Source organism: Natator depressus, chromosome 25, assembly GCF_965152275.1.
Source record: "Natator depressus isolate rNatDep1 chromosome 25, rNatDep2.hap1, whole genome shotgun sequence".
Classification (NCBI taxonomy): domain Eukaryota; kingdom Metazoa; phylum Chordata; order Testudines; family Cheloniidae; genus Natator; species Natator depressus.
Genome location: NC_134258.1, coordinates 2,430,427 through 2,449,974, shown reverse-complemented (window position 1 = coordinate 2,449,974; position 19,548 = coordinate 2,430,427). Strand labels below are relative to the sequence as shown.

The 19,548-nt window shown below is 47.9% G+C and overlaps 1 protein-coding gene across 3 annotated transcripts in view; it reads right to left on the bottom strand.

The window, feature by feature from the left end:
• Window positions 1-19,548, bottom strand: part of MARCHF2 (membrane associated ring-CH-type finger 2) — an 87,778-nt gene that overhangs the window by 50,240 nt on the left and 17,990 nt on the right. For all 3 annotated transcript variants that reach the window (XM_074939783.1, XM_074939781.1, XM_074939782.1), the window contains exon 2: window positions 8,847-9,076. In XM_074939783.1, coding sequence (XP_074795884.1) covers window positions 8,847-9,022 — 176 coding nt within the window. In that variant the 5' untranslated portion in view covers window positions 9,023-9,076. The remainder of the gene's footprint in view (window positions 1-8,846; window positions 9,077-19,548) is intronic.

Sequence of the window (19,548 nt, the reverse complement as noted above, 5' to 3'; positions counted from 1 at the left end):
GCTACGCTATTTAAACCAGAAGGAGGAACACAAAGTTTGTCCCAGCAACAAGGTGGTTTCCTGTTGTGGCTGTATTGGACCCTGCTTGTGCCTGCTTCCTGCACCCAACCCTATTCCTGCTCTGCTCCTGGCTCCTGTCTTACCCCCACCTTCGCTCCTGTTCCCACTGTGCTCCTGCTCTGTGCTTGATCCTTGCCTCTCCTCCTGCCCTTATGTCTCACCTCCAATCCAGTCCTGGCTCCAGCCTGGCCTCCAACTTCTGACCCTGACTCCCATCCTGTTTGACCCTTGGCTCTGGCACTTAGCATCTGACCTCTGCTCTGACCTTCAGCTTCGATTCCTGGTTCTGATTCTGGCTTGACTCCTGGCTCTAGTAACTTGCAGTTGACTCTGGTGCTGCTTAGCTTCCTGCCCCACCCTGTATGTCTGCTCCATCCATTGGATCTGACTCCTGCTCTACTAGGCACACTGCCTGAATCCCAGTCCATAACAGCTTGCTCATACTGCTTCTTAGGGAGGGTTCAGCAAAATGGAATCAGCAAGGCTCACTCTTTCTTCACAAAGGGAACTAGAGAACTGAGTGGGTACCCCACCTCCAGGCAGACTACCAGGCAACACAGGCCCATCTTTCTCAGTTTACTGAGGAGAATCAGGCACTACACCAACAGGCTCTTCAACTCCATGCCAAGAACACTGACCTCTGGGTCAATGTTCCCTCTAATTTTTGACAGGCCGTGTGCGCAAAAAATTTCTTCTATGCAATTTGTGCTTCTGTGCAAATTTTTGTGCACACGGTGTTTCGCTGTGTGCGTGGGGTTTAGGATCCATGTGCACGCGCACAGCTTAGAGGGAACAGTGCTCTGGGTCCCACTTGCTGTGGCACCCCTCGCACAAGGGCCTGTGACTCCATTGCCAGAACATTTCAATAGGCACCATGGAAAGTTCCGAGGGTTTATAAATCAGTGTCGCCTCCAGTTCTGACGTTAGCCGCAAATGTACTCCTCCAACCAGGCCAAGGTAGGCCTGGTAGTCAGCCTGCTAACGGGGGAGGCACTAGACTGGACTCCCCACTATTAGAGGGCATTCATCCAGTACTAACCAGTTCAGACACCTTCCTACAGGCACTGTTGACCCCCACCATGCTCTAATGGCTGAGGCTGCCCAGCAGAGGCAGGGTACTTCTGCCGCATATGCAGCCCACTTTTGCCGACTGGCACCGGACACAGAGTGGAATGAGGTGGCCCACCTATTCCACTTCCAATGGGGTCTGAGTGAGGAGCTCAAGGATGCTCCGGCCCCAGTGGAAACCCCAGCGGGCCTGGACACCTTTATAGAGCTGACTATACAACTTGACAACCAGTTGTGGGAAAGGCGTGAGAAGAATCATAGAATAACAGGGTTGGAAGGGACCTCGGGAGCTCATCTAGTCCAACCCCCTGCTCAAAGCAAGACCAATCCCCAATTAAATCATCCCAGCCAGGGCTTTGTCAAGCCTGACCTTAAAAACCTATAAGGAAAGAGATTCCACCACCTCCCTAGGTAACACATTCCAGTGCTTCACCAGCCTCTTAGTGAAAAAGTTTTTTCTAATATTCAACCTAGGCCTCCCCCACTGCAACTTGAAACCATCACTCCTTGTTCTATCATTTGCTACCACTGAGAACAGTCTAGATCCATCCTCTTTGGAACCCCCTTTCAGGTAGTTGAAAGCAGCTTTCTCTTCTGCAGACTAAATAATCCCAGTTCCCTCAGCCTCTTCTCATAAGTCATGCGTTCCAGTCCCCTAATCATTTTTGTTGCCCTCTGCTGGACATTTTCCAATTTTTTCACATCCTTCTTGTAGTGTGGGGCCCAAAACTGGACTCAGTACTCCAGATGAGGCCTTACCAATGCCTAATAAAGGGGAATGATCACATCTCTTGATCTGCTGGCAATGCTCTTACTTATACAGCCCAAAATGCCATTAGCTTTTTTGGCAACAAGGGCACACTATTGACTCATATCCAGCTTCTCATCTACTGTAACCCCTAGTTTCTTTTCTGCAGAACTGCTGCCTAGCCACTCGGTCCCTAGTCCGTAGCAGTGCATGGGATTCTTCCACCCTAAGTGCAGGACTCTGCACTTGTCCTTGCTGAACCTCATCAGATTTCTTTTGGCCCAATCCTCTAAGTTGTCTAGGTCCCTCTGTATCCTATCCCTACCCTTCAGCGTATCTACCACTCCTCCCAGTTTAGTGTCATCTACAAACTTGCTGAGGGTGCAATCCACGCCATCCTCCAGATCATTAATGAAGATACTGAACAAAACTGGCCCCAGGACCGATGCTTGGGGCACTCCGCTGGATACCAGCTGCCAATTAGACATGGAGCCATCGATCACTCTCTGTTGAGCCTGGGTAGAGAGAAGAGAAGTGAGAGTTTCCACTTCCCATGCATGCGCCTGCCACAACCACCACACTATTTGGCATGCCAAGCAGATGCAGATGGATTATGCACGCTGGCAACTTAACCCTGAAGAAACCTCCAGGCTTGGGAGTCCCCAGACAGCTACCACAACCTGGCCTCCACCCAGTGGCCAACTCCTTAATCTGTGCTTCTATTATAGCCAGCCAGGCCACTTCGTCTCCACCTGCCTGGCCCGAAAGCTGACACAAAAGGGTCTGGAGAACAAGCCAACCCAGTCCTGGACTGAGCTGGGCACATAGGCAAGATATAACCCCAATCCCAAGGCTGAGTTCTGACAGGATCATGAACTGAATCCCACCAGGTGGGGCCACAACTCTAAGGGCCTGATAGGCTAAGAATCTTGCGCCAGCCTTGGCAACTCCCTGTGCATAAGGCCCTCATCAATTCAGGCACTGCAGAAAACTTTATGGATGAGACAACAGACCAGACCCTTATAGTTCAAGTCTGTCCAGGACCTAATAGAAACCATTGATGGTTCCTCAATATCCTCAATATCCTCAGGGCCTGTAGTCACTAAAACCATCCCCCTGGAGGTCACAATCTGGGGGCAGCAAGAGATGCTGCAATTTAACATAATACGCTTCCCACATTTCCCCCTGATTCTGGGTATCTCCTGGCTAACCCGTCACAATCCCCTCATTCACTTGCAGGAGTCATGAGTCTCCTTTTCCTCAAAGTTCTGTCAACAGCACTGCTGGGATCTGATGGATGGCAAACACCCAGAAGACACCCAGGCCCCAGGGGAAGTAGTTATTGGCCTAACAGATAATGGGAGGTGGAATCCTCAATTAACTCCCCACCAAATACAGTGATTTTGCTGATGTATACGGACTCCCTACCTCCCCATTGGGACTACAATTGTCCTATAAACTTACAGCCTGGAGCAACAGTCCCATTCAGCCAGCTTTATGACATGTCTGAACCTGAGCTAGCTACCTTATATGCATACCTTCAGGAGAAATTGGCCACGGGTTTCATCTGTAAATCCGCCTCATCTGCTGGGGTACCTTTTCTCTTCATGAAGCCTCCATTTCTGTGTAGACTACCAGGCCTTGAACCAGATAACAGTGAGAAATCGGTACCTGCTGCCCCTAATCCCAGAGCTGTTGGACAAAGTAGGGGCTGCTCGAATTTTCACAAAACTAGACCTTTGGGGCGCATATATCCTTGCGTGCATTAGGCATGGAGATTACTATCTTTTGGATCCGCTGTGGCCATTTTGAATATTTGGTGATGCCATTCGGGCTGACAAATGCCCCCACTACATTCCAATACTGTACTTCATGAATGATGTATTCTGGGACATCCTAGATCAATACGTAGTAATGTACCTTGATGATATACTTATTTTTTCAGACCGCTCCAAACAACATACAACTCATATTCACACTGTCTTGGAGAGGCTTTGCCAACATGGATTGATTGTATGCCAAGTTGGAAAAATGTGCCTTCAACTGTGTTTCTACTGACTTCTTGGGATTCATCCTGTCCCTGGAAGTAATTAAAATGGATCCAAAAAAGGTAAAGGCGGTCTGAAATTGGGCAGTACCTGGGAACATCCACAAAGCTCAGCGTTTCCTGGACTTCATGAATTTCTACCGCTGGTTCATCTTGAAATTCTCAGAGCAGATTGCCCCTCTGACCGCTTTACGCCATAAGAACATCCAGTTCAGTTGGACTCTGGAGGCCCAATGTGCCTTCGAGCAGATTGCCCCTCTGACAGTTTTACTACATAAAACTTGCATTTACTAGCCCGCCCTGATATTACACGAGCCTTCATTGTGGAAGGAGACTCCTCTAACGTAGCAACTGGAGCAGTGTTTTCCCAGAGGCATGGGTGCCAGCAAGTGATGCATCCGCATGCCGTTTAGTCTAGAAAGCTCACTCCTGCCAAGCAAAATTATGAAATGAACTCATGGCTATCAAGCCAGCCTTCAAGGAGTGGCAGCACTACCTTAAAGGGGCCCAACAGCCGGTCCAAGTATACACAGACTATAAGCGTTTGGAATATTTATAGAAAGTCAAAGCCCTCAATCACAGACAGCTCCGATGGGTCCTGTTCTTCTCCCATTTTAATTTTACAATCTCCTTTCATGCAAGTGGTAGGAATGGCAAAGCAGATGCCCTGACCCGAAATGTGGAGTATTATGCTGACCAGAAGAAACCCAACCAAGAGATCTCCTACATCCTAAAGTCCAATAATTTCCTCACTGTGTCAATGCTCCTGGACCAGTTTGTCCTAATCTGCTCAGCCTCTGCCAAGGGGACTTCCCTCGACAATCAAGAAGCCATCGACCAGGAAGTGCATGAGACCCAAGACAGACTGACCTTTGTGAAGGGATGCATATATGTTCCCCCTGGCAGCCCCCATGTTGCAGCCCTGCGGATGTGCCATGATTCCCCCGTTTGGGGCATTTTGGCTGTTCCAAAACCTAGCACCTGGCCTCCTATTTCTTTTGGTAGCCTCACAGGTATATGTAGCCTCCTGTGACTTGCGTGTCTGCACTAAGGTGCCACATAACAAACCTTGTGGGCTTGCCCAACCCTCGACCATCTCACTAGACTTAATCATGGAGCTACCTGAGTTCAATAGGTATATAGCCATCTTAACTATTCTCAGTCACCTTGTCAAGGCTGATTCCCCACTCTGGCACTTCGAGTGCAGAAGGTGGGAGCCGCAAGAATTCTAAAAAGTAATACTGGCCACTCCAGGCTTGTATTAAACTTTTAAAGTTACAGCTTTTCTCTGATCTTGGATCGGTAGATGCTGCCTCCACCCAACTGCAAAACCCCTTTGAGAACCCAGGAAGGCACCCTTGGGAATTCCTTCCTGTGGGGTACCCTCAAGCCCTTTCACCCCCACCTCCGGGGAAGAGCTGAGGAAAAAAAAAACAACAAAGGAAATGAGCTGTTGCCACCAGCTCATTAAAAACAAAGAAACAAACAAACAAACAAAAACTACATGTGCACAAACCTCTTAAGACACAGAACTCCAATCCTGTTCTTAAAGGAAGAAAGAAAATACATTGGAAAACTCAGGCTACTGCTAGATTTAAAAAGAGCAAATACAAGAATTAAGCATCAAGAATAGCTTTCCTGAGGTGCAGCTTAAAGGTTACAAGCAAAACAAAAGCACCTGGGGTTAGCACAGAGGAATCCACAAGCGAAAAAGAAATAAAAAAGATAAACCTAATCGCATCTTCCTAGACATTTCCTGATCTACTTACATATCTGGGGTTTTAAATACATTGTTTTTAGGTATGATACAAATGATTTTTCATACCTGGCCCAAAGCTTCTTTCAGCATTGCTGCTCTGTCCCCTTCTCCCCAGGAGAACAACCACAGACAAAGGGGAAGTTTTTTCTCAATTTTAAAAAGTTCTAGCCTTCCCATTGGCTCTTTTAGTCAGGTGCCCACTCACTTCCTTTTACTTATGCATAGCAGTAAGACTTTTTAACCCTTTACAGGTAAAGCAAGTAGAGAACAGCTATTAAGAGGGATTTTATAGCTAACTGGCTGGCTGGATGTCCATAACAGGGAGGTAACTCCCCCCACCCCCCTTCATTTATCACACACCTCAGGAAGATGGCCCACTTTGTTCCCTGCACCCAGTTACCTTCCTTCGAGGAGACTGCCCAGCTACAGGGAAACCAGATCATCTGCCTTCCTGGACTCCCTGAGCGCATTATTTCTGACCATGGTGCTCAGTTCATTGCTTGCTTCCAGCGGGAGGTCCTCCAATTGGTCGGAGTACACGCTTGTCTTTCTTCATCTTATCACCCGTAAATGAATAGCCAGACAGAAAGGGTGAACCAAATCCTGGAGCAGTATCTCCAGAGCTACAGCAATCACCATCAGAATGACTGGTCCTCACCGCTATCCTATGCGGAGTTCACATATAACAACACTGAACACGCCTACACAGGACAAAGCTCTTTTATTGCAAACTACGTGTTCCATCCCCAATTCCATCCTTAACTACCCCCAACCTCCCCTACTCCAGCCACTTCAGATTGGGCACAACTGATCCATCGTACCCATGGGGAGCTAAAAACCCAGCTGAGGAAGCCAAACAGGACTACATGCGATATGAGGACCAATGGCAACAAAAAGGCCTCGATTTCACTGTAGGCCATAAAGTATGGCACTCAGCAGAGCTCCTCCATAGCAACAAACCATCCCATAAATTCAATCACCAATTCCTTGGCCCGTATTGAATCCACTAACAGGGTTGATACCTTGTCACCTTCAAACTCTACCTGCCTCGTTCCTTCAAAATCCACCCAGCATTTCATGCATCCCTATTGAAGCCATATGTGGCTAACCCTTTTCCCCACCAGACCCAGCCATCCCCCTTTCCAACGTGGGTACAGGACCATGAAGAGTATATCGGCCATGAAGTGCTCGATTCTAAAACCAAGTAGGGTAAGCTGTGGCATTTGATTGATTGGGAGGGTTACAGGCCTGAGGGGCATTCCTGGGAGCCTGCTGAAAATGTCCATGCCCCCAAATTTGTAAAAATATTCCACAAGAACCATCTTGAAAAGCCCATCCTATTGCTGCGATAGGAAGGGAGGTGATGTGATCTCCCAGATCTTGAACCCAGGCCTGGGAGTCCCCAGACAACTGTCACATCCTGGCCTCCACCCAATAGCCAGTGAAACTAGGTGGGTTGAGAAGCTACTAGGGCGATAGCCCCAGTCAAGGCACCACCCATGGGAGCTCTGATTGAAAGACTGCCTGGCTCCACTGATTGATCCAATTACGCTATTAAAACCAGGAGGAGGAACACGAAGTTTGTCCAACCAACAAAGAGGTTTCCTGTTGTAGTTGCACTGAACCCTGCTTGTCCCTGCTTCTTGTACCCAATCCTATTCCTGCTCTGCTCCTGCTTTACCCAACCTTCGCTCCTGTTCCCACTGTGCTCCTGCTCCACACTTGATTCTCACCTCTCTTCCTGTTCCTGGCTCCTCCCTGCCTCACCTCCAATCCTCATTGACCAGTCCTGGCTCCAACTCCAGCTTGACCCTTGGGTCTGGCATTTGGCAGCTGACCTTGGCTCTGATCCTCACCTTCAATTCCTGATTCTGGCTTGACCCATGACTCTGGTAACTGGCAGTTAAAACTGATGTTGACCTTTGACTTCCTTCCCCACCCTGGATGCCTGCTTTGCTCACTAGAGCTTATTCCTTCTCTGACTACTAGGCCAGACTTCCTACATCCCGGCCCATAAAACCCAGACGGTCTGTTTGCAGAGAGGAACGTGAACTCCCATTGCAATCCCCAAGAAAAGAAGTTCAAGTCTCACTTCCACCATTCTCCTCCAGGTTTGTTAGACAAAGCATTCAGTTTTGCCTTTGTCAATGTCTGCGTCGAGCTTTTCCTTCCACATTTTCATAGAGTCACCATTTTCCACACTTCATCAATTCTTTATTTGTAGTTTATGGAGAGATTTGAAATGGAATAGAATAACTGACACTCAGGTAGGATTTGAAACTAAGATCTCTGACCAACTCACTAGCTGAGTTGAATGTGAGGTCTGTGTTCTCTGCAGAGGGAGACTGCCCAGCTTATCTGCGCTTTTTTTAACCAAAAAAGTTTCAGCACATTTCGCTGCCATTTGCTTGTTGAATCAACAATCCCGGAGGCCTACTAAGACACAGTCTGGTCTGCAGAGGACAAAACTGGAAGTCAGATGTGGAAAAAAAATTGGCAAATGCTCTATAAAGATACAGCTTTAAATTTTATTAGCTTGGTTAGATTCTATCAGACACACATCACCCTCTATGACTCCCAGGCACATCATACAGACCCTCTGTTCTGTCTGCCCATTTTTGTGAGTAGCTGGGATATTCAAATATACAAGAATCCCACACTAGTTACATTTGGACATCATGATTTCTTCAGATATAAGTGCCCTGCTGTTCCAGTATGCTGGGGAGAAAGGGCATTGTACAGTCTGCATGTGCACTTTTTACATCACAAGCTTGTTGGAGCAAGGATTGCATTTTGTCTTAAGTCTTTGGTGCTTAAATAATCATGACAGTAAGCCTAGTCCCTGGCGTTTTTAGTGATGGATGTCTCACCTTCGCTGCAGCCCCAGCTGATGCCAGTAGTAGCAGACAGGGCCCAGGCTTGGTCAGTGCTAGGTAGTCTGGTTAGGATGCAATGGACATTTGAGAGCCTAATTAACTGTATGTATTTGCTTAGTATTAGGTTCCATTTTAGGGTCTATTTCCCTGGACAGGTCTGGCTAAACAGATATCATCCCCAATATTAGTTTACCATGAAGCTCCTGGGCAAATGGGCTGGGATATAGTAATAGCTAAGAGCAAAAGGCTAATGCAGCCTAGCGCAAGCAGTGAGCAACGTTCCTTTACCTTTGTGCTCCCAGTGCTTTGATCACTGTCGAGAGCAGCCGGCCATCTTTTGCAGTCACTTGGGTGACATACTGTGGTCGCCCGATGTCGGAGTCCTCCACTGACTTAGACAAAGCAGCACTTCCTGGACAGTCACACAGAGAGCCAGGTAGGTGGCAGCAGTCGCCTGTCGTCATGGCAACAAAGAGCACCTACTCCTTCAGAGACTGAATCTCACAGTCATGATAGGCCTGGAACAAAACGAGACAAAGCCAATGAAGAGGTTTCTAAGCCATTTCACTCCTCCTTCAAGCTCCAGCTAGCTTCTCTCACAACCAGCCTCTCCTGCTTCTACTGAGGCACACAGCACCCATGCCATCAGACTCGCCTTCCCCCAGTGTGCTGTTTCTTACACTGCTCTGCAAGTCTGTCACACAGAATCAGCTACCTGCAGTCAGTGGGCAACGGGAGAGGGGAAGCTTGACTCCAAGTCATTTAGGATCCTGCTCTGGCCTCAACATCACTAATTGTGCTATTGTTACCTTGTCCTCCTACATACATGGGAACTGGAACCCTAAACAAAGCCTTGCACACTTGTCCTTACTGGCCTAGGCACAAAACTGACTTGTCCACCCTTGTGATAAAGAAAAGCCATTAATGATATTTTACCAGGCTGTACTTGTCCTTGAAATGTAGATGTAGAATTTTGTGAGGCTGCCTTGACATAAAATTGAGGTTCCAAATGAAGTGGCCTTTTCATCCATTTTGGGGAGGATGTTATGTATTTTGCTCCTCCAGAGAGAGTTCACAGTACCCGCAACTAGAATAGCCATCCTAGCTTGTAAAACTGAGCACACCGAATGTGGAAATGATGGGACATTAACCAGAGAGCCCCATGGGGCCATTTTGGCCTTGTCTAGACTAAGATTTAAAGGTGTGATGCTAGAATGTGTTAGCTAACATATTTGAAAAGTCTAATGTAGACAAGGCACACTAAGATACATTATTGTCTAATTAAAGCTCCCCCTCCCAATCTACCCCCAGGCTTTAAGTGGACCAGGTTAGAACATTTAAAGGCAGCATGGCTGGTCTACACTTGCCTTTTGAATCATGTTAGCTAACACCACACCTTTACATTTGAGTCTAAACAAACCTTTAAAGAGTCAATTTCCAGTGAGGAACCACACCTTTCCCCTCTGCTAATTTTCTCTCTGTGAACTCAGAGGAGAATCACACAACTTTTGCAGGTGAAAGTTCCACTTACATTCTCCCCATTTAGTTCCAGTCCTGAAGTGCAAAGAGTTTCCAAGTCTCTGCCCTTCTCCCATCGTCCCATAAAGTGTTTTAAGATCTTCACTCCTAACCCTTTTTAAACAGGCTTTTCCCGAGTCTGTGCCAGCTTTTCCAAACTCTGCATACACAGAGCTTTGTGACTTTTACCCATAGTTTTTGTCCTAAATCCTAGGGGATTCTTCTTTCAGCCACTCTGTACAGGTCCTGGACAAATAAGGTTTCAGAGTAACAGCCGTGTTAGTCTGTATTCGCAAAAAGAAAAGGAGTACTTGTGGCACCTTAGAGACTAACCAATTTATTTGAGCATAAGCTTTTGTGAGCTTCATCTGATGAAGTGAGCTGTAGCTCACAAAAGCTTATGCTCAAATAAATTGGTTAGTCTCTAAGGTGCCACAAGTACTCCTTTTCTTTTTGGACAAATAAGGTGACCCAACAAGTCTTTTCCCACTCTAATTTCTGTTTCCATTTCTTTGTGTCCATACACTTAACTTCATTGTCCCAGTGACCTGTCTCAACAGTACATAGGTCATTATTATTGATGACTCAAATGGTGCTATAAATATACCCAGCGCTTCATAGACAAAATAAGTCTGTGGCTAGCTTGCAGAGCTTTTCTTGAGAAGCTTGGTGGGTTAAAACATGGTGTAATCATTGAAACTCCCTTTAATAACCACCCTAGGATCAGACCCCTGAATTTCATGAGATTTTGTTCACTGTTTCCTCAAATTCTTCTCCTGCTCTCACTATACCAGCTTTGCTGCTTAAAAACCAAGCTAAACATAGCTTCTTTGGGCTTGGCTACACTTGCGAGTTACAGCGCATTAAAGGAGCCTCAGGCGCACTATATCACTACCCGTCCACACTGGCAAGGCATGTAGAGCGCCTTGTCTCCGCAGCTACAGCGCTGCTGGTCTCCACCTCGGCGAGTGGAATAACGTTTGCTGCGCCCCCACTAGAGCGCCGCGGCACCAGTGTGGATGCCCTGGTCCTATAGTGCGCTGTGATCGGCCTCCAGAAGTGTCCCACAATGCCTGTGCTAGCCACGCTGGTCATCACTTTGAGCTCTACTGCCCTGCCCTCAGGCGACCAACCATCAGACCCACCCTTTAAATTCTCTGGGGATTTTGAAAATCCCCTTCCTGTTTGCTCAGCCAGGCGTGGAGTGCTCTCAGCGCATCTTCCCAGGTGACCATGCCTCCACGGGCCAGGCGAACCCCAGTATGGAGCAACGGCGAGGTGCTGGACCTCATCAGTGTTTGTGGGGAGGAAGCTGTCCAGTCCCAGCTGCGCTCCAGCCATAGGAATTACGATACCTTCGGGTAGATATCAAGGGCCATGCTGGAAAGGGGCCATGACCAGGACGCACTGCAGTGCAGGGATAAAGTGAAGGAGCTGCGGAATGCCTACTGCAAAGCCCGACAGGCAAACCGTTGCTCTGGTGCTGCCCCTGTGACCTGCTGTTTTTACAAAGAGCTGGACGCAATACTTGGGGGCGACCCCACCTCCATGCCGAGTACCACCATGGACACCTCAAAGGCCAATGCAACAAGGCAGGAGGAGGAGGAGCAGCAGCAGCAAAGCGGGAGCGAGGGTGCTCCAGTGGAGGAAGACACCCCAGCATCCCTAGATGCATGCAGCCAGGAGCTGTTCTCAAGCCAGGAAGAGGGTAGCCAGTCGCAGCGGCCGGTGCTTGGGGAAGGACAAACACCAGAGGAGGTTCCCAGTAAGCGGCTTTTGTTTTGGGAAGGAAGTTATTCGGTGTGGGCTCTTGGGGCAAGGAGGGTTAGGGCTGCATGCATGCCTAGATGCGGAATAGGGCGTTGATGTGCTCTCTCACATAGCGGTAATCGGCCTCAGTGATTTCTTCAAAGGTCTCAGCCACAACTTGGGCAATGCACTTGCTCAGGTTTTTTGGGAGAGCCACTGTTGTCCTCGTCCCAGTCAGGCTAACTTGTCCGTGCCACTGTGCCATGAGGGGCGGGGGGACCATTGCTGCACACAGGCAAGCTGCATATGGGCCAGGGCGGAAGCCGCATTATAACAGAAAACCCTCCCTTGCTTCCCAGGTCACCCTCAGCAGCGAGATCTCTTCCAGGACGAACTCCTGTGGAAAATGTGGGGACAGTGTTCAGTATAGGGGCCCCCTGCGGCTGTTGGCTTTCCCCAAGGCACATGCTCAGGGTTTAGCTGATCGCCATATTTGGGGTCGGGAAGGAATTTTCCCCCAGGGCAGACTGGAAGAGGCCCTGGGGGTTTTTCGCCTTCCTCTGCAGCATAGGGCACAGGTCACTTGCTGGAGGATTCTCTGCACCTTGAAGTCTTTAAACGATGAGTTGAGGACTTCAGTAGCTCAGACATAAGTTAGGGGTTTGTTACAGGATTTAGTGGGTGAGATTCCATGGCCTGCGTTGTGCAGGAGGTCAGACTAGACGATCATAATGGTCCCTTCTGACCTTAAAGTCTATGATTCTATGAAACCCAGAGGGCATTACAGCCGTGAAACTATCAGTCACGCTTGACCCTGTGCTTACTCACCATTTTGGGGCTCCTGTGGGTTATGTGCGCTCACTTTGGGACGGGCAAATTATGCTATTGCGTAGACTGTGCTTGCCCTTGAGTACGGGGCAATAATTGCTCTCTCTGGTGTGAACAATGCTGCCTCTGTTAAGTGTTGCATTTTGCCTTTACAGATGCACCCTTGAGATCTCAGCCGTCCGTGTAATCAATGGCCAAGAGGCTGCAAAGAATCAGGAAGAGGCCAAGTAGAACCAAAGAGGACATGCTGCATAAAAATCACACAGCATTCAACTAATGAAAATAAAAAAGTGCAGGAGTGGCGGGAGAGTGAAAGGAGGGTCCACCAGCAGAATGCGGATCGCTGGCACCAAAGCACAGAGTGGCTGACAAGCATCATGAAATGCCAAGCGGACTTGATCCAGGCGCTCGTAGCCATGCAGGCGGAGCACTACTGTACCCGCCTCCTCTGCCCCCGCAGCCCTTGTCCCAAAACTCTTTCCCTTGTGCCCCCATGTCACCTCCAAACCACTTTCCCCAACATCCAGGTTCTTGCCACCACCCGCTACCTCCAACACCTTTACCACCCAGCCCTGAAAACTACGACCCTAACCCACTGCACTCAGCCCCCATCACCGTGCAGTGTAGCCATCCTGAAGCGCAGCATGCATTGCACAGCACTCCAGACATTACATATGCAAATCTGTGATTGTACCGTTCCCCACCCCATCCCACCTCCTTGCCCTTTGTGTTTCCCAAGCAGTTGTGTTGTGTTTCTTTTCAATACATGGATTTTTTGGCTTTGAAAACATTCTTTATTATTGCAGAACATAAAAGAAACCGTAGCCCAGGAAACCAACAGGCACTGCAAGTCAGCGTATCATACGTAGCAAACACAGATTCCTACCGCACTTCACTCCCGTGCAGGGCACCACACCAGACGCTACAGTTGGCTTTCAGCCTCAAATTGCTCCCTCAAGGCATCCCTAATCCTTGCAGCCCCACGTTGGGCCCCTCTAATAGCCCTGCTCTCTGGCTGTTCAAATTCAGCCTTCAGGTGTTGAACCTCTGAGTTCCATGCCTGAGTGAATCTTTCACCTTTCCCTTCACAAATGTTATGGAGGGTACAGCATGCGGATATAACCACGGGGATGCTGTTATCAGCCAGGTCCAGCTTCCCATACAGAGAGAGCCAGTAACCCTTTAAACGGCAAAAGCACACTCCACAGTCATTCTGCACCAGCTCAGCCTGTTGATGAACTGCTCCTAGCTGCTGTCAAGGCTCCCCGTGTAGGGTTTCATGAGCCACGGCATCAAAGGGTAAGCAGGGTCTCCAAGGATCACAATGTGCATTTTGACTTCCCCTACGGTGATCTTCTGGTCTGGAAAAAAAACTCCCAGCTTGCAGCTTCCTGAAAAGGCCAGTGTTACGAAAGACGCGTGCGTCATGCACCTTTCTGGGCCAGCCTGCATTAATGTCAATGAAACGCCCACGGTGATCCACAAGTGCCTGGAGAACCATAGAGAAGGCCCTTCCGGTTAACATACTCGGAGGCTAGGTGGGTTGGTGCCAGAATTGGAATATGCGTCCCATCTATCACCCCTCCACAGTTAGGGAAACCCATTTGTGCAAAGCCAGCCACGTCATGCACGTTATCCGGAGTCACGGTTCTGAGCAGGATGTGATTAATGGCCCTGCAAACTTGCATCAACACGATTCCAACGGTCGACTTCCCCACTCCAAACTTGTTAGCAGCCGACCGATAGCTGTCTGGAGTTGCCAGCTTCCAGATTGCAATAGCCACCCGCTTCTCCACCGTCGGGGCAGCTCTCAATCTCCTCACAGAGTCCCATGAAAGTGGTTTTTCTCATCCGAAAGTTCTGCAGCCACTGCTCATCATCCCAGACTTGCATGACGATGTGATCCCACCACTCAGTGCTGGTTTCCTGAGCCCAAAAGCGGCATTCCACGGTGGTGAGCATGTCCATGAATGCCACAAGCAAACTTGTGTCGTTTGCGTTACTCCAGTCAATATCATTGTCAGAGTCCTCACTGTCACTTTGGATCTTAAGGAATAACTTGACTGCCAAACGTGATGCGCTGGCGAGACTCGTCAGCATATTCCTCAGCAGTTTGGGCTCCATTCCCGCAGAGCAAAAGGGAAGACAGGGCACGCAGTACAAAAAATGTTGAAAGATGGCACCAAATGTGGACGGAAACAAAGGGAATGCTGGGATGTGAACCGATGCATCACAGGGCATTGGGAGAGGACCCAGAATGCCCTGCACTCCCCATCCCCTTCCCACAAGCCACAGTGCCAGAATGGGAAGAGGTGCTCTGTGGGATAGCTGCCCACAATGCACTGCTCCCAATACCGCTGCAACTGCTGCAAAAGTGGCCACGCCAGTGCGCTTGCAGCTGTCAGTGTGGACAGATTGCTGCGCTTTCCCTACCGCGCTGTACGAAGGCGGGTTTAACTCACAGCGCTCTACATCTGCAAGTGTAGCCATGCCCTCTCTCTCCCTTATGTAGGGTGAGAAAACCTGGATTTGTGCTGGAAATGGCCCAACTTGATGATCACTTTAGATAAGCTATTACCAGCAGGAGAGTGGGGTGGGAGGAGGTATTGTTTCATGGTCTCTGTGTGTATATAATGTCTTCTGCAGCTTCCACAGTATGCATCCGATGAAGTGAGCTGTAGCTCACGAAAGCTTATGCTCAAATAAATTGGTTAGTCTCTAAGGTGCCACAAGTACTCCTTTTCTTTTTGTGAATCAAATAGTTCACTCTACTGCTCATCTACAGTCTGATTCAGTACCTCCAGCCACTCTGCCAAGCATTCTTCTTGGGCATTGACTTGATGGAAATTTAGAGGGAACAGGATCCCCTACTGAATCACCAAAACTTCAAGTATCAGGGGGTAGCTGTGTTAGTCTGTATCCACAAAAAACAACAAGGAGTCCAGTGGCACCTTAAAGATTAACAGATTTATTTGGGCATAAGCTTTCGTGGGTAAAAAACCCACTTCTTCAGATGCATCCCACGAAATTTTTTACCCACAAAAGCTTATGCCCAAATAAATCTGTTAGTCAATACCACTTCCTGCAGCACCTAGGTGGTTCCTGAGAGATCTCCCACCTAAGCACTTGCCCAGCGTGATTTGACCCTGTTTAGCTTGAGAGATCTGATATGATCACAGTAAACTGGCTTTCAACAGATGGTGCAGCGCTGGGTATGTCCCCCCCATTCATTCTAAGGCAGTCTTCCAGACTTCTGGTGCCACTTGACCAAAATCATCATTTAATGGTGACCTGCCCAACTGTGGCCTGTGTTCATGTGCTCCTTGTCATCTCTGTGGTATTCAGTCTTCCCACAAAGAGAGCATGAGAAATGAAAAGTGGAAATAAAGAGAGGCAAGGCTTTTAGAAACAGCCTCAATGACAACACGGGAAATTGTGCAGAAGAACATCGGTGACTTCAATCACTAGCTTATTATATTAACTAAATATCATTCTCACAGACCAAGGGGGATTTTTCCTGGCTGGAGAAGAAACAGCAGCTCATCCAAAGTTGACAGACAAAAATGAACAACAATTCCAAAACAAGCTGCTCTTGAATGGCTGTTTAGAAGAAATAAAATGCTTGGTAGAGTTACATTAACCCCTTTCCTGAGAGCCTGCAAAGAGGCTGTCTGAAGGTACTGCCAACCCCAATCATTCCGTCAAGGATCCAGGCACCAAAATTAATGATTCATATCCACCCATATTTTTTTCCAGTTTTGCCTTCTGGTTTGGTCCTTTGGTCCACCTGTGCTGCAGCTCCTCCCCCCACCCCCTCAGTGTGTGAGTGTGTGAACATTTCAGGGTCAAAACTCAAGGTGACATACATGGGCAAAAACATGTTACCCCTCTGGCTTCTTAGAGGGCACTCCTTCGCCTCTGCTAATCCCTGAAAAGGGGGAGCTGCCATTCTATCACTCTCCCTATCTCTCCTTTATCACTATTCCATCCCCCTTCCTGCCTTCCTCTCCAGCCCACCCAGTCTCCTCCTTTACTCATATCCGACTCCGGGCTCCCTGACAGTGTCCCGCCTCCAGTCTAGATTTACCTGCCCCCACATTGTCACTCCCGTTCCCTTTACAATATTGCATCTCTCACATTTTCCATCTGTCACCCCTCCTCCTCTGCACCTCCTAAGTCGTATTCTGCTCCTTTTCAGTCTGCCTTCCACACACATCCCTGGATCTCCACACCCCTGCACTCCTTCAGTTTCCTCCATAGCTGTCATAGAATCATAGAATATCAGGGTTGGAAGGGACCCCAGAAGGTCATCTAGTCCAACCCCCTGCTCGAAGCAGGACCAATTCCCAGTTAAATCATCCCAGCCAGGGCTTTGTCAAGCCTGACCTTAAAAACTTCTAAGGAAGGAGATTCTACCACCTCCCTAGGTAACGCATTCCAGTGTTTCACCACCCTCTTAGTGAAAAAGTTTTTCCTAATATCCAATCTAAACCACCCCCATTGCAACTTGAGACCATTACTCCTCGTTCTGTCATCTGCTACCATTGAGAACAGTCTAGAGCCATCCTCTTTGGAACCCCCTTTCAGGTAGTTGAAAGCAGCTATCAAATCCCCCCTCATTCTTCTCTTCTGCAGACTAAACAATCCCAGCTCCCTCAGCCTCTCCTCAGAAGTCATGTGCTCTAGACCCCTAATCATTTTTGTTGCCCTTCGCTGGACTCTCTCCAATTTATCCACATCCTTCTTGTAGTGTGGGGCCCAAAACTGGACACAGTACTCCAGATGAGGCCTCACCAGTGTCGAATAGAGGGGAACGATCACGTCCCTCGATCTGCTCGCTATGCCCCTACTTATACATCCCAAAATGCCATTGGCCTTCTTGGCAACAAGGGCACACTGCTGACTCATATCCAGCTTCTCATCCACTGTCACCCCTAGGTCCTTTTCCGCAGAACTGCTGCCTAGCCATTCGGTCCCTAGTCTGTAGCGGTGCATTGGATTGTTCCATCCTAAGTGTAGGACCCTGCACTTATCCTTATTGAACCTCATCAGATTTCTTTTGGCCCAATCCTCCAATTTGTCTAGGTCCTTCTGTATCCTATCCCTCCCCTCCAGCGTATCTACCACTCCTCCCAGTTTAGTATCATCCGCAAATTTGCTGAGAGTGCAATCCACACCATCCTCCAGATCATTTATGAAGATATTGAACAAAACCGGCCCCAGGACTGACCCCTGGGGCACTCCACTTGACACCGGCTGCCAACTAGACATGGAGCCATTGATCACTACCCGTTCAAGTTTTGTTCTGCTCCATGTGTGTCATTGTATGCAGATTAATAAACTAATTTCCATACATGCAAATAAATTACTTATAACCATAAGCTTTCGGTCAATAAACCCTGCCCCAAGCACTGGCAGGTTAGGACACAGAATAGCACGGAATGTGTCAGGCATGGCTGGTGTAGATGAGAGCTTACTCAAAGGGGTGGGTGGGTGGTTGCTGGGACAAGTCAGTGTTTGGCAGCTGACTAGCATACCCAGAAAGGGCTCTGGACCTATGGGAGATCCTGAAATAACCGATTACACTGAAGTGAAATTGTTTTGTTTTCAAATCTCTGCACTATGGAAGTCAGCCATGACCATGAACCAGCACAGTTTATCAGTCATAGGTGGGCCTAAATCAGGCTAAAACAGACAAAGAAAACAACAGAAAGGCTGTTCCCTGGTTACATGCTTGGCTGGACATGCAGAGAAAAGATGACAGCACGACTATTAAGGAGATTCTAAGAAGACTTATTCAGAAGATTAAAAATAGAAGAACTTGTTTGGATGAACTTTCCTTTTCAGGAATTTACAACAACTTTAGTGAGTCCTGCACAGTGGAAAACTGCATCTTTCAGAATGGCTCTGTTGCCTTTGAATAGATCCAGGAGCGAATCCGCATCTCTACCTGACTTCCCTTTGGTAGGCAACAACCTTTAGCAAAGGGCTCCCTCAATTCACAGAAAGTCTTATGTGCTAATCATATTCTGAATAATTTATAAATAATTCATTTACTCACTGTACCCCCTGTCCCCATAAACACACACACCTCTGGTTTACTGATTACTCCACAAGAATCTCATTTGAGCGTTACTGGAAAATGTCGGACACTAAAGGCCCTCAATAGGGAACTCATGAACAGTTTTCTAATGTTTCTGATTTGAATTGTTTAGCAAAACTATTTTTGGACAGCTATCTAGAGACCTTTCCTCCACATCCTCACAGGAATCTTCCCGACCCACTGCCCAAACCAGTTCCCACTGAATTCAACAGGAGCCTTTTCATTGACTTTAATGTGAACTGGATTTGGCTATTTGGCTTTGACTCAACTCACCTCTACCTCTTGGCTGACTGTGTCTGGGACTAGAAGTACATGTTTGTAACATTCTCTCTCTCTCTTTTTTCCTTTTAAAAGAGAGACACAGGATCTCCCAGAGTCTAAAGAAGCAAAAAGGAAATCCCATCATAGATAATGTCATTTGCATGATTATCAAACTAGCTATTTTGCAAATAATAAAAATGCACTCTTAAGTTTTTAAAATCTATTTTACCTAAATGGGTGAAAAATATATGCTCTTACTGGAAAGGTCAGTTAGAGCTGCTCAGCCAAAACATTTCTTTCTTAGTTTCAAATCAGGAGAAAAATGCCCCTTTGTGCATTTGCACAAGACCCTTTACTCCCTCCTCACATCCTGAGGATATTTAACACTGCATTTCTTCATGTCCTGCATCTTGCTGAAATACATGCAGCACAGAATCTTCCCCACCTCTCTGCCTCTATTCAGTGCTGCAGGGGAATTGACACATATTACAGTCTGCCAGCAAATGAGTGGTCTGTCACAAATTATTTGGG